The sequence below is a fragment of the Gracilinanus agilis genome, chromosome 2 (assembly GCF_016433145.1).
Source record: "Gracilinanus agilis isolate LMUSP501 chromosome 2, AgileGrace, whole genome shotgun sequence".
Taxonomy (NCBI): domain Eukaryota; kingdom Metazoa; phylum Chordata; class Mammalia; order Didelphimorphia; family Didelphidae; genus Gracilinanus; species Gracilinanus agilis.
In genome coordinates this window covers 457,885,611-457,898,585 of record NC_058131.1, presented here as the reverse complement: position 1 = coordinate 457,898,585, position 12,975 = coordinate 457,885,611, and the positions used below count along the sequence as shown (strand labels likewise).

At 38.9% G+C, this 12,975-nt stretch overlaps 1 protein-coding gene across 1 annotated transcript in view; it reads left to right on the top strand.

Moving 5' to 3' along the window:
• The first annotated feature begins 2,095 nt into the window (after nucleotides 1-2,095).
• Nucleotides 2,096-12,975, top strand: part of ARG2 (arginase 2) — a 39,134-nt gene continuing 28,254 nt past the window's right edge. Inside the window, exons 1-2 of the mRNA XM_044664819.1 lie at nucleotides 2,096-2,277; nucleotides 3,204-3,276. Of these exons, the coding sequence (XP_044520754.1) occupies nucleotides 2,167-2,277; nucleotides 3,204-3,276 (184 nt within the window). The 5' untranslated portion in view covers nucleotides 2,096-2,166. The remainder of the gene's footprint in view (nucleotides 2,278-3,203; nucleotides 3,277-12,975) is intronic.

Sequence of the window (12,975 nt, the reverse complement as noted above, 5' to 3'; positions counted from 1 at the left end):
TACCCATTATTTATCTGGTGATGGGTAGAGAAAATAATATTGACCATGTTGAAAAAAAGGCTTCTTTCAAAATTCAAGTTAATAAAGGAATCCCATGAAGTTATAATATGAACTTTAAAATACTTGTGGCTCAAGAGGCAGAAAATACAAACAACGTTCAAGCTGTTCCAGAAGCAACTGTAGTGTTTCCTCTTTCTGAGTTATCCTTCGAAATACTTGGGATTGCACTATATTCTGGGTCCTTTTATATTCAGGCTAATATGATATTTTAACTTTAAAAAAGAAATTGTGTACATTTCTGGTATTAAAAGATAACATGTATTGAAGTTATACAATACTAAATATTTTATGCATTTCTGAGTTTCTAAACTTTTCCTTTGTCATTTGCTGACCTTTGCATATAGTCTGCAGATTCTGCAAAATTCCCCCCAAATTCCCATTTAATGTCTTATGCCAGCCAGTGATATATTGAAACTTCAGTGGGGAAACCTGCAATGTGGAAGGGATATGTGTACTCTTACATGGTCCTCACCACAAGGAAACTGAGACTACAGAGAGAGGTTAAATGATTTACCTAAGGCCTCACGGCTGGTATCTGAGGCAAGATTTGGTCCAAAGTTGTCTCAACTCAAAGTCCACCACTCAATCCACCAAATTATCTAGCTGCCACTTAATACATGAGTGGATTTGGAATAGATGATCAGAAGGCCTTTTCCAGTCCTTTTATTTATGATTATAAAAAATTTGCTTGAAAAAATGTTGATCCATCCTTTCTGGAAAGTAATATTGCAATTATGCAAAGAGATTGACCAAGCTATTAAAAACCTTTGGTTCAAGAGATTTCACTAAGGAGGACAAGGTCTCTTATGCACCAAAAATTTTATAGTAGCACTTTTTTTTTTATGGTAGCAAAAAGCTAGAAATAACGTATATGCTTGTTGATGAGGGAATGGCTAAAAGTAGTGTCTGAAGATGTAATGGAACATTACTGTGGAACACATTAAACAGTTAAGAATATGATGAATACAGAATATCATGGAGAGTCATATTAAATGACATAAGTAGAACCTGGAATATAATATGCATAAAGACTGCAACTGCAACAATTAATTGGACCTGGAAACAAAAAGAACAAAACAATTGAAATAGAATACTGTGAAGTTATAATGATTAACCCACACCAAAAAGAGAGAAAAAGAAGAGAAATGGCATCTCCCCCTTCTTAGTAGAGGAGTTACCAATGCCAAGTTTAAGATCTCTGGGACGCAACAGGTGGAGGAGTATAGTGGTAAATGTAAGTGATGTAAAAACAAAATGTATCAATAAAAGCTAATTTAAAAAAAAATGAATACTGAAACGCTGAACACGGCAGCAGCTTTTGAGTTCAAAAATTCATTCAAAAGCCAAGATCGGCAACAGAGAATAACAAGAATGATTAAACTCTTACTAGAAAAAGTAGATAGATACTGGTGACTTTAGTAAAAAATGATCAGAATTTACAAAGAGTTTATAGAAACTTAGATCGTAAAATTAGCCTCAACTTCACACCACTTTTAGGTAGGAAAGGGCAATTATCTGCAGCTTGAAACAATTATCTACAGTTTGAAACGCTAGAGCCTGGGGAAAAGACCCTGGGTTGGGAAGGTGGGAATCATTTGTCATTCACTCGCCTGGCGAGCTAACAACATGGTACAGTTCTTTCTCATGTCGCCACGCCGGCCAGGTAGGTGGAACAGACCACCTGTACCACAGGAATTAGCAAACCCAGGCAGCACCGAGGTCCAGGGATAGAGCTGCTGCCCGCCCAGCAGAGACACACCTCCCCGCAGCTGCTCTCCTATTGGTCTACAGCCCTGGTTGGCCTTTGTGACGTCAGGGACTGGTAGAGGGAGAGAATCCAGATTAGGAAGGGTGGAGTAAACCCAAAGCGAGTGTGGAACCGTACGCGAGATGGGCGGGGACTGTGGAGAAGGTGTGCCGGGGGCCTGTGGGAGGCGGAGCTTCGAAGCCGGAGCCCGTGACGCGGTCTGGGAGGGGGCGGGGTGTTACCGGCTCCGAGCTCGCGGAGGTACTCGAAACGAGGTAAAGCGAGACCGTCGTAGCGGTATAAAAAGGAGCCGCCGCTTATTCCCGGGAGCTCCTTCGGCCGCTGGCCTGTTGTCAATCATGTCTTTGAGGAGCAGCCTCTCGAGGCTTTTTCAGAAGCAAGCTCATTCCGCATTCAAGAAATCTGTTCACTCGGTGGCTGTGATCGGAGCTCCGTTCTCGAAGGGGCAGGTGAGACCGCGAACTCCGCGCGGGGGGTGCGCAAGGGAGGAAAAGGACCATTCTTTTCCGAAACCCAGAGAATAGGTTTTTCCCGCGGAGTCTTGGGGAGACTGCCTCAGTGATCCTCCCGCTGGAGGTTGGGGTGGGGGGAGGGGAGAAGGCGAGCCCGAGGGTTTGCCCCTTTGGGGAGGGGGTCAGGAGCACGTGGGGGCTTCCTTTTTGTGGAGCGCGGGGTGGAGGGATCGAGGGAACCGGCAGATTTCCGCTTTAGAGGTTCCTAGTTATGAGGAAAGGGAGGAAGTGCACGAGGATCTCCCTGGTTAAGAAAGAGAGAGATGGAGGGCTTCCCCGTTGGGACTGGAAGATGAGAAACAGACGACTCCTTCCCCCTCCCCGGTAGCTCGAATCAAAGCCGCCTAGTGAGGCTGGAGGTGGCGGGGACGGGGATTTTTCTTAGGTGGGGGAGAAGGCATTGACCTAGTAGGGTCTGCAAGTGGAAAAGACGAGAAGGTGCTTCTAGGCAAGGGAGGGGTTGTTTTGTTCTCCTCTAGATGGTAACAGGGGCGGGGTAGTCCCAGGAATGGGAAGATTCTGCTAGTTCTAGCCCTGTGACCTTTAATAAATCGCTTTACTTCTCTGGCTAGCTTAGGCTTCTTTGAATGAGACTAAATAAATCTCTAGTTCTTAAGTTCTGTGATCAAATTGATAGCACCTCTTTTCAAAATGAAATGTATAGTGATGTTTACTCCACTTTTCCAGTTCTGGTGACTCTACACCCATATCCCAGCATCTGGCGAGCTAATAAAGTCTTAGGGGCTGGATTTAAAGACTTAATTTGACTAACATTCATTAACAAATAAAGAAAAGATTAGTTTTTTCAGAAAGTATCTTTAGTCCCAACTTGTCACCAGAGTCTTTTTGTGTTTATGTGACAGAAACGAAGAGGAGTAGAACATGGTCCTGCAGCCATAAGAGAGGCAGGGTTATTGAAAAGGCTCTCCAACTTGGGTAAGTTGTCCTGTTTTGTGTTTGTGCTGTAGAGAATGAGCTGGCCAGCCTCAAACGAGAAAGGAAGCTTTGAACCCGTTATATAATTAAAATAGTAAGAGAATTATTTTCTCTAAAATTTAGTGTTGCCTTCCATTGCATCTTATCAATCGAAATAAGCCTTTAAAGATAGCATATTTAAATACTGATTATTATCCCTTTTGTAGTGCCAGGGAGTTGAGAGTGGAGTTGAACCAAACTGTTAATGTATGCAATGGTGCTAAGTGACCAGAAAGTAATGGGAAAAAATCTCTCAGTGGTTTCTAGCACCCCCCCACTTTTTTTCCTCCACAAATCAAATGTGATGACTTAAGGACTTTGTAAAGATAAGTAACTAATTGTTTTGCTAAAAAGTTCTATTATCCTTCCCAATGGAGACTTAGCAGTGCCATTTATGACTCATCATAGATTCATACCCATTTCCTCTTTAAATCATGCTGGTTTCTCCCCTCCCCAGGACTATATAGAGAAATCATTCCATATTAGTATTACTGGAGTAGGGGGCAGCTGAGTAGCTCAGTGGTTTGAGAGCTAGGCTTAGAGACGGGAGGTCCTAGGTTCAAATTTAGCCTCAGACACTTCCCAGCTGTGTGATCCTGGGCAAGTCACTTGACCTCCATTGCCTAGCCCTTACCACTCTTCTGCCTTGGAGCCTATACACAGTATTGACTCCAATACAGAAGGTAAGGGTTTTAAAAAAAAAGTATTACTGGAGTAATTGGCATTTGAGCATTTTCCAACAACTAGAAAGATATAAAAATAAGAAAGTCTGTAGGTAATGCATGATAAAAGACAAGGTCTAGGAAGCTTAAAAATAAATTTTCTTTTAAAAAAAGATATTGACTAAAATATCAATCAAGATAACATGGATATGGATAATTGCAAATTTCCAATTTTATCCATTAATTTCATCTTATTCCCTTCTAAATTCTTTTACCAAAGCTTTTAATGAGTGACAAGACTAAAATTTCAATATGTAACTGGTTGAGTAGGTAGAATTTCAAATTATTCCTATTTGCCCCTCCCCCACCTTTTACTGATTCATTGTCTAGATGAGTTTCCTGGTATAAACCTGTGTATCAAAGAAGCCTTCATTCTTCCTCCCTCCTTCCATCTCGAATCGCCCACCCCCACCCCTCCAACCCTCCAAAGTTAGGGCTCTGGCGGAACATCTCTCTCTCCCACTTTGATATTCTTTCTCCATGGTATCCTTCCAGCTGCTTTTTGGAGTATACCCAGACTAGCCCGTTACTAATACTGTTTATAAAGACCAGGTATACTGCTCCTGGGGGAAAGACTTCTGAACTTAATTAAAAGAGCTCAAGAGTAAACAGATACAGTTTCTACTTTGGGAATCTATATAGTCCAAGACAAGTTTTCAACAACACAACTTCTTTTCCTGACATTTGATCTGGCCCAAACCTTGCCTGGCCTTGTTTGTTCTGGCAGCTGCCTCTGACCCCACCCAGCTTTCTTAAGGCTATCTTTCCTTCCCCATCTTCCTTGAGCTCTTTTTTGAGATTGAGCTGGAACCACTCAGTTCACCTTCATTGGGCTGCTAGCTTTTGCTGTCTTTAGCTTCAGTAAGCTTGAATATAATCTTTTGCTGAGGTAATGCTGTTATTTTTCCTCCCTACAGAAAGAGCCAGAATCTTTAACTTAGTCAGCTACCTACTTCTGCTTTTTAGGGACTTGGCTTTGAGACCTGTCATCCTCTCTGGCATGTTGGAGAGTGGTCACTCCCACTCTGTTTTTCCTGGTATAGGTCTGGGTCCCTCAGTGAGAGATTTTGCACCCAATTTTTGCCAGATCTTTATCTCAGCAAACTAGGCCATTATTTGTCCTAATATTTGCCCAGTCATCACCAAATAATTTTTGGGTTCAGGGTTCTGGAGTTTTTCTTTACACTTTTTTTTTTAAACCCTTGCCTTCTGTCTTAGAATTACTACTGTGCATTTGTTCTAAGGCAGAAGAGCAGTAAGGGCTAAGTAATGGGAGTTAAGTGATTTGCCCAGGGTCATACAACTAGGAAGTGTCTTAAGGTTAAATTTGAACTTGGGACCTCCTGTTTCTTTACACTCTTAAAGCTTTCCTGTCCTTGCAAATGAGTGAGTAGTAGAGAAGCAATCAAGTTTGTGGGGTCAAATTCATTGTTTCTGCTGGATGTTCAGTGCTTTTGTGGTCTTTTCCTATGAAAACAGCTACTTAAAACCTTACCTCCTTTGCTAGATAAAAGGTGATCTTGTCTCAAGAAGAGTCTATAGATAGAGAACCAGTCAGGAAGGCTCATCTTCCTTAGTTCAGAAATGTCCACAGACACTAGTTGTGTGATCTTAGGTTAAGTCTCTTAACTCTGTCTTAGTTTCCTCATCAGTAAAAATAAGCTGGAGAAAGAAATGACAGACAACTCTAGTATCTTTGCCATGGAAACCCCAAATGAGGTCATGAAGAGTCACACATGACTGAAAAGAATGACCGACAAAAACTTGTATAGTACAGATAATTCAAATGTTTGTTGATATTTTCCTGATTTTCTTTACTGTCTCTCCACATGTTGGTGGAGCTACTACTGAGCAGTGAAAATAGATAAATGGCAGATAGAAGGAGAAATCTGGATAATCTTGACTTGACCATAGAATAAAGAAGACAGATGTCTTGTACATTCTACATTCTTTCTTGAGCACAGTACATGCTTGCTAAATATTTGTTGACCAACTGTTTTGAACTTTTGTTTCAGAAGTCATAATTCAATCCCTTGTTCTATTCTGGACTAGATTTTGAAGTAGTCCAAGGAACCTTATCTACTCTTTTCTTAAAACTCCATAAAAGGAATTCCTACTACCTTACTTGGAAATTTCTTATCTCAATACTCTTAAGTTTGGGAAATTGATTCTTATCTCTAACTTATTCTATTGCTGATAATTAGCAATGCTGTTCCTCTCATTTTTAAAAGATAATTTATTGATATCTTTTTTAACATCACCTTTTTCCAATGTTTTTTTTCCTTTAAAAAAGCCATCTTTTTTAATAAAGAAAAAATCATACAACACAGCCAACAAATGTGAAAGTTGAATATTATAAACAGTATTCTATACCATAATCCCCTACTTTCATAAAGAAGCAGGAGTAGTACTTATATTTCTTCTTTGGGGCCAGGCTTGGTCAGTCATTTGATTCTACAACATTCAATTTTGATTGCTTCTTTCTATTTACATTGTTATTGTGTATATTGCATTTTTCTAGCTCTACCTACTAAATTTACTTTTTATTGGTTCCCATAGTTATTTCCATTCTTCTTCGAATTATTCATTTTTTACTATTTCTAACAGTATGGCAATATTCCATTATATTCATGTACCACAATTTGCCTAGCCATTACCTAATCAATAGGTACTTATTTTTATTTTCAGCTCTTTGCTACCACAAGAAGTGTTGTTATTCTAAAAGACAGCTTAGCTACGTCTGGTTTTTAAATTGCCCTTTTCTTGTTGCTTAAAAGACATGTCTTGTATTCTTTCTTTTTCTTCTTTTTCTCAGAAATTCCATTTTTAATCTCAGGAAGATGTTGTCCAGCTGATAAAACCAATTTAAGTGATCTTTAGATAAACCATCAATTTTGTGTCCTTCAGTCTGTTTTTTAACAGGATGTTTCAATTCAGAAGAAATGGGGAAAATATAGATATAACATTCTGTAAACCTCTCTTCTTGCTGATGTCTGTAATAGGATACCTTAGTCCTTTACAGTATGGAAATCACTTGTTAAAAGAAGTGTTTATTCTCCAGGTTAGCTAGCTATCTTTTAATAAAATTTGAACAATCTTAAGCATTTCTAAAATGAATAAGTGTTTTTTATTCCCACAACAGTGGGATCTGGGCCTTTCTTTCTCTTTGACTTCCTTAGGTATATATACTAAACAGTAGAATATTTGAATCAAAAAGTATGGACATTTTTTTAGCATAATTTCAAATTGCCTTTCAAAATAGTTGGACCAGATTCCAATTGGAATTAACAGTGTATTAATACAACTTCATTTCTATCCTTTGTCATCTTTGCAAATTTCCTGGATATGAGGTAAAACCTTGGAGTTGTTTTGATTTGATGATTTCTTTTATTAGTTACTTGGTGGTTAACAGTTTGAACTCTTTTGACCATTGTTCATATCCTTTGCTTATTCATTGGGGAATCCCTTTTGATTCCCTAGTCACCACTGAAGTGGGCAATCTTCTGTGAGCTTTATATTCTGGAGATGGCAAAATCAGATTGTAGAAATGGACTTCAAGCCATAAATGGCTCTGACCTTGGCACTAATTCTACTTAGTCATCCTAAGGGCATGAGTTCATTCCAGAAGTAGACCTCCCTAGGGACAAAAAATCCCTTACCTCCAAGGTCTGATGCCTTCATATATTTTGAAATTCTTATATATATGTATATAAGCTTTGAAATGTTAATATGAGCTATCATAAATTTCATTTCTTGTACTTCTTTATCCATTATAATATCTAATTGATTTCAACTCATCTTCTTGAAATTGTTATGAAAGGGGCAGCTGGGTAGCTCAGTGGAGTGAGAGTCAGGCCTAGAGACAGGAGGTCCTAGGTTCAAACCCGGCCTCAGCCACTTCCCAGCTGTGTGACCCTGGGCAAGTCACTTGACCCCCATTGCCCACCCTTACCACTCTTCCACCTATGAGACAATACACCGAAGTACAAGGGTTAAAAAAAATTGTTATGAAAGATAAAATATGTAAGATTTAGTTTTAAGTGTTATCAGTTATATGTATGAAGGATCTTTTTTCCTTTTTTAAACTATCCCTTAAAATTAATTTCTGCAAATTGGATCAAGTGGCTATATTATATAAAAATTCTTCTTTGAGGGCTATTCTTTAGTTTGTATAGCGGTCATTTATGAAGATTCTGTTCTGGATGCTGTATTGAGTAGTATGGAACACTTTCTATCACTTCTTTATTCATTCTTTATGCTCCTATTATTTTGGTAATCAGTGCCAACCTTGGGGAGTCCCTATGACAGTGGTAAAACTTCAGTTTTCAGAATTCTAAACTTTTAATTTTTTTCAAATATGATTTTTATTTTATCGTATAATTGAATCGCTAATTTGTCTAACAGTAGTCTGACACAGAATACTTAATTTTGTAGTAGTTTAAAATCCATGGTCCTTAGAAGTCTTCCAGCCTACTTGGAGCAAAATAGTTTGAATTATACAATATTACTGAGCAATGCTAATGTAATTTGAAGCCTGTGGTGTGGGGGTGGGGGTGGGGTGAGGAGACAGCTAAGTCGCACAGTGGATAGAGCACGGAATCTGAAATGAGGAATTTTGTTATACTGTCATTTCAATCACGGTGACCCCATTTGGGGTTTTCTTGGCAAAGATAATGGTGTTTTACCATTTCCTTCTCCAGCTCATTTTATATGTAGATGAGGAAACTGAGGCAAACTGGGTTAAGTGACTTATCTAGTGTCACAAGTAAGAGGCCACTCACTGTACCACCTAGCTGTCCCAAATCAGGAAGACCTAAATTCAAATTTGGCTTCTCTTGCTTACTATCTGTGTGATCCTGCACAAGTCATTTAACTTGTTTGCTTCAGTTTCCTCAACTGTAAAATAGGAACAATCACAAGCACCTACCTCCCAGGGTAGTTTGCGAGGATAAAATAGACATTATTTTTAAAAATAACTTTTTACAGTGCCTAATACATAGCAGGCACTATATTTCCTCTTTCCCTTGGGGGAAAAAAAACAACTTTCGAGCTAAATATATGAAAATGACATCCCATGGAAAGCAATTTTTTCCTTTTTTGTTCTGTTTCTCCAATCCTGATGGCACAGGTAACCGTTGTTGCCATGGAACCAACTTAAACTTTTTTGAATAACTTTCAAAAGTAGACAGTCCTTGGACTTGTTTTTCTTTCCTAAGTAGGATAGAGGAAGCTTCCTGGTATATCCTTTCATGGATCTACTTATTTCAGATGGCACAAAGAACAGATGAGACTTGGGAAGAGGCATTGCTCTGGTAGGCTCAGGTTCCTTGCCCCTCTTCCCAATAATGGTTTAGAGTTTAGACATAATAACTACAGCAACTTTTGGGGGTGTTGTTAAGAATATCAGCTTATTGATTAGGCTAGCATTTTAACTAATAAAGTGATAGGGCATTGGCTCTCTCAAAGAACACAGACCCTAATGGGCCTTAAGATAGATCTATAAATAGAGTTTTAGGAGCCCATTATTCAGCCCCTCCCTTGAACATACCAAAACATCTCTAATTGGCAAATAACTAATTAGAGGTAGTCCACTAAACTCTCAGTCCTTTCCCAAACTGCCAGGTAATAGTTGTCATGAATTGTCATGGAGCCAGGAAAAGAATCATTTGTAAAACATTTTTGCTAGCCAGAATTTGTGAAAGGAACACATTCCTTTTTTAAAAGATCATATTTTCCCCCTATTATATATAAAAACAATTTTTAACATTAATTTTTAAAAGTTTTCTTTCAAATTCTCTCCCTGGAATGGTAAGCAATTACCGCTGTTTTTTGATGAGGGTTTCCATTTTAAAATGTGGAAATTTTCTAAGAGGGAATGGAACTAACTATATAGGAGAATTTAAGTTTTAAGTCTCTGCCTTTGTAATTATGGTAGCTTGTCTTGGCTTTCACCTCCACCGAGACATTTATTTTTAAGTTGGTAAGTCCTTAGAATGAGTGGATCATAAAGACCTAGCTTTCTGCCTCTGGCATATACTGAACTTGTGATTCTTGGTAATTCACTTAACTTCCCAGTGGCCCCAGGCAACTGTCTAAAAGATAGTTAAGGTTCTGCATTGATAGAGGGATCTTGACTGGGCATTCTGAACCCTAACAAAATCCCTTGTCCCATTTTTTTCCCCCACTGCCCCTCCCCTGTAAATATAAAGAAAGGGCTTAGAATAAGTGAATGCACAGATGAATTCTGTCCTGCTCTCTGGCTTCTAGTGATACCCTAAGTAGACACTGTGTGCTGTGCCCTGCTCCCCCCTCAACTGGGAGACTAAGTGACCACCCAAACCACTCTCCTTCCACACTTACTCCTTGCAGGGGTAGGAGAAAGCAGAGGAGAAGCCCAGGTACTCTACTCAGGGGAGGAAGTAAGCACTTCCATTGGGCTGCTGGGCAGAGGAGCAAGTGTTGAGAGGCTCACGTGGAGATGGGGAGAGGAGTGGGGAGACGGGATGGGGAGGGGGAAGGGAGCAGCTCCACCCTAGTCCTGCTGCCTTTCTAGTAACTAACTCTAGTGGGCCATGACATGTGTGTCCATAGGTTTGTCATCATGGCCCTAAGCTCTGTCAGACCCAAATGGTCTGGATAGAACCAAAAAAATCTGGTTTGCTTCTATGACTATTGACAAAAGAACTCTGTGATTGCTTTAACAGTTAGAAAGAGATGAGTTATTTGTAGTAGAGGGGAGAATGGCTCCATTTAAAATAGATGAATAACTTCTTTAGTTGCTTACTGATTGTGTGTTAGGGAACTGTATTCTTTTTTTTAAATTTTTAAAATTTTGAATATTTTCTCCTAGTTATGTATTTCATGTTCTTTCCCTCTCCCTCAAACTCCTCTAACTCCCCCCTTAGCTGATGCACAATTCCATTGGGTTTTACATGTATCATTGTTCAAGATAGTTGGACTAGAGTTATCATTTAGTGTCTACATCCCCAATAATATCCCCAACAGCCCATGCGTTCAAGCAGTTGTTTTTCTTCTGTGTTTCTCCTCCCACAGTTCTTCCTCTGACTGTGGCTAGTTTTCTTTCTTTGAAGTCCCTCAGCCTTGCTCTGGATCCTTGCATTGCTGCTAGTAGAGAAGTCTGTTATGTTTGATTGTACCACAGTGTATTAGTCTCTGTGTACAATGTTCTCCTGGTTCTGCTCCTTTCACTCTGCATAAATTCCTGGAGGTCTTTCCAGTTCACATGGAATTCCTCCAGTTCTTTGAGCACAATAGTATTCCGTTACCATCAGATACCACAATTTGTTCAGCCATTCCCCAATCGAAGGACATGCTCTCATTTTCCAATTTTTTGCCACCACAAAGAGCATGGCTATAAAGGGAACTGTATTCTTAATCTTTACTGTTAATTGATTCATCATAACTAGTATTTATAGAGCACTTTAAAGTTTGAAAAGCACTTCACACATGTTATCTTATTTGATCCTCACAGCTTTGTTGTAAGTAAGGTAGGTGCTTTTATTATCCCTATGTAATATACATTAGGAAACAGATGGGGAAAGGTTTAAGCCATTTGCCCAGGTACAGATAGGGAATGTCCTGAGTTTGGATTTGAACTTGATTCATCATTCTAGCTGCTGCAGCAACTTAGTCTTTGTTTCTCCTTTGAAAAGTCCTTGCCATTTTCCAGTTTGGGGACCCCAGCTTTTAACGTTTCTATGACTCTCCAATTCCTTCAGGGTATAATATAACCTCAAGTACTTAAGGACTGATTTGGTGCTGAAAGGTTCTCATACCTGCTCATTTCCTTTTATTCTTATTGCAAGCAGCTTTCTTTCAATTATTGTTTTTGCTACCTAGCTGTGTGACCCTGGGCAAGTCACTTAAACCTCCATTGCCTAGCCCTTACTGTTTTTTTGGAACCAATACACAGTATTGATTCCAAGACTGAAGATAATGGTTTTTAAAAAAAAGAAAGTACTTTTTCCAGATTCTTTCTAGTGTCCTGCATTTACTTCCACAGTGATGTGGATTCAGTGAAAGTCTGTGGATGGAAGTTTTAGGCCCATCCCTCAAAGGCTGAATTTTAATTAATTAGTCATTCCGTGACCTCCTCAGCATATATGCATTTGGTTACTGGTTGGCAATGCCCTTTTTTCCCCCCCTTTTGCCTCATTTTCTGTGTCCCAAAAGCCTTTGGATTTTCCATTCTTGTGATATAGATGTCTGCTCTGTCTGGGCCCATCCTTGGAATAAGAGGGAGATTTGAATCTTTAAATTTAGTTCCTCAAATATTTATGTTCTAGTGGATTTGAACTTTTATTTAGAGTTCTGAAGAATCTAGGGAATTGAGTCACTGAATCCTATCCCTGAATTGTTCTTTAGCAACAAGGCTTCTTTTGACTTAATCCTTACTAGGTTAGTCAGCTGCAAAAATCAGTGGTATTTCTGGAAGGTAAGTCTAGATGTTTATAAAGACACAGCATTTTTGGACTTGCCTTTTCCTTTATGGAAATTCAAAAAGTTTTGCCTCTGAGTATATAATATGGTATATTATCTTTTGGAGCTTGCCTTAACTTCCATTGAAATCCTATTTATTTTGCTTTTTTTTTTCCTTCCCTGGGCAATTCAGCATTTTTCTTGGGAGAAAAAAATCTTTTCTGATAATAGTATTTAGAAAGTTCCTAATTCCTTCACTCTATTTTCTGTTTACTCTATTTTACTAGTGTCATTTTTGGTTCTCTTCTGCAGAACCTTGAATAAGTAAATATTCATTCGGCGATTATACTTTTTAATTCACCCTAGTTTCCCACTGTTATCTAACAAATGGCTTACAATGAAAAAAAAGTTCATACCCTGTATTTTAGCCAGGGCCTATTGGATATTTATTAATATACAATTATTCTTGCTTAGAAAAGAGGTCCAAAGTGGCAAAGTT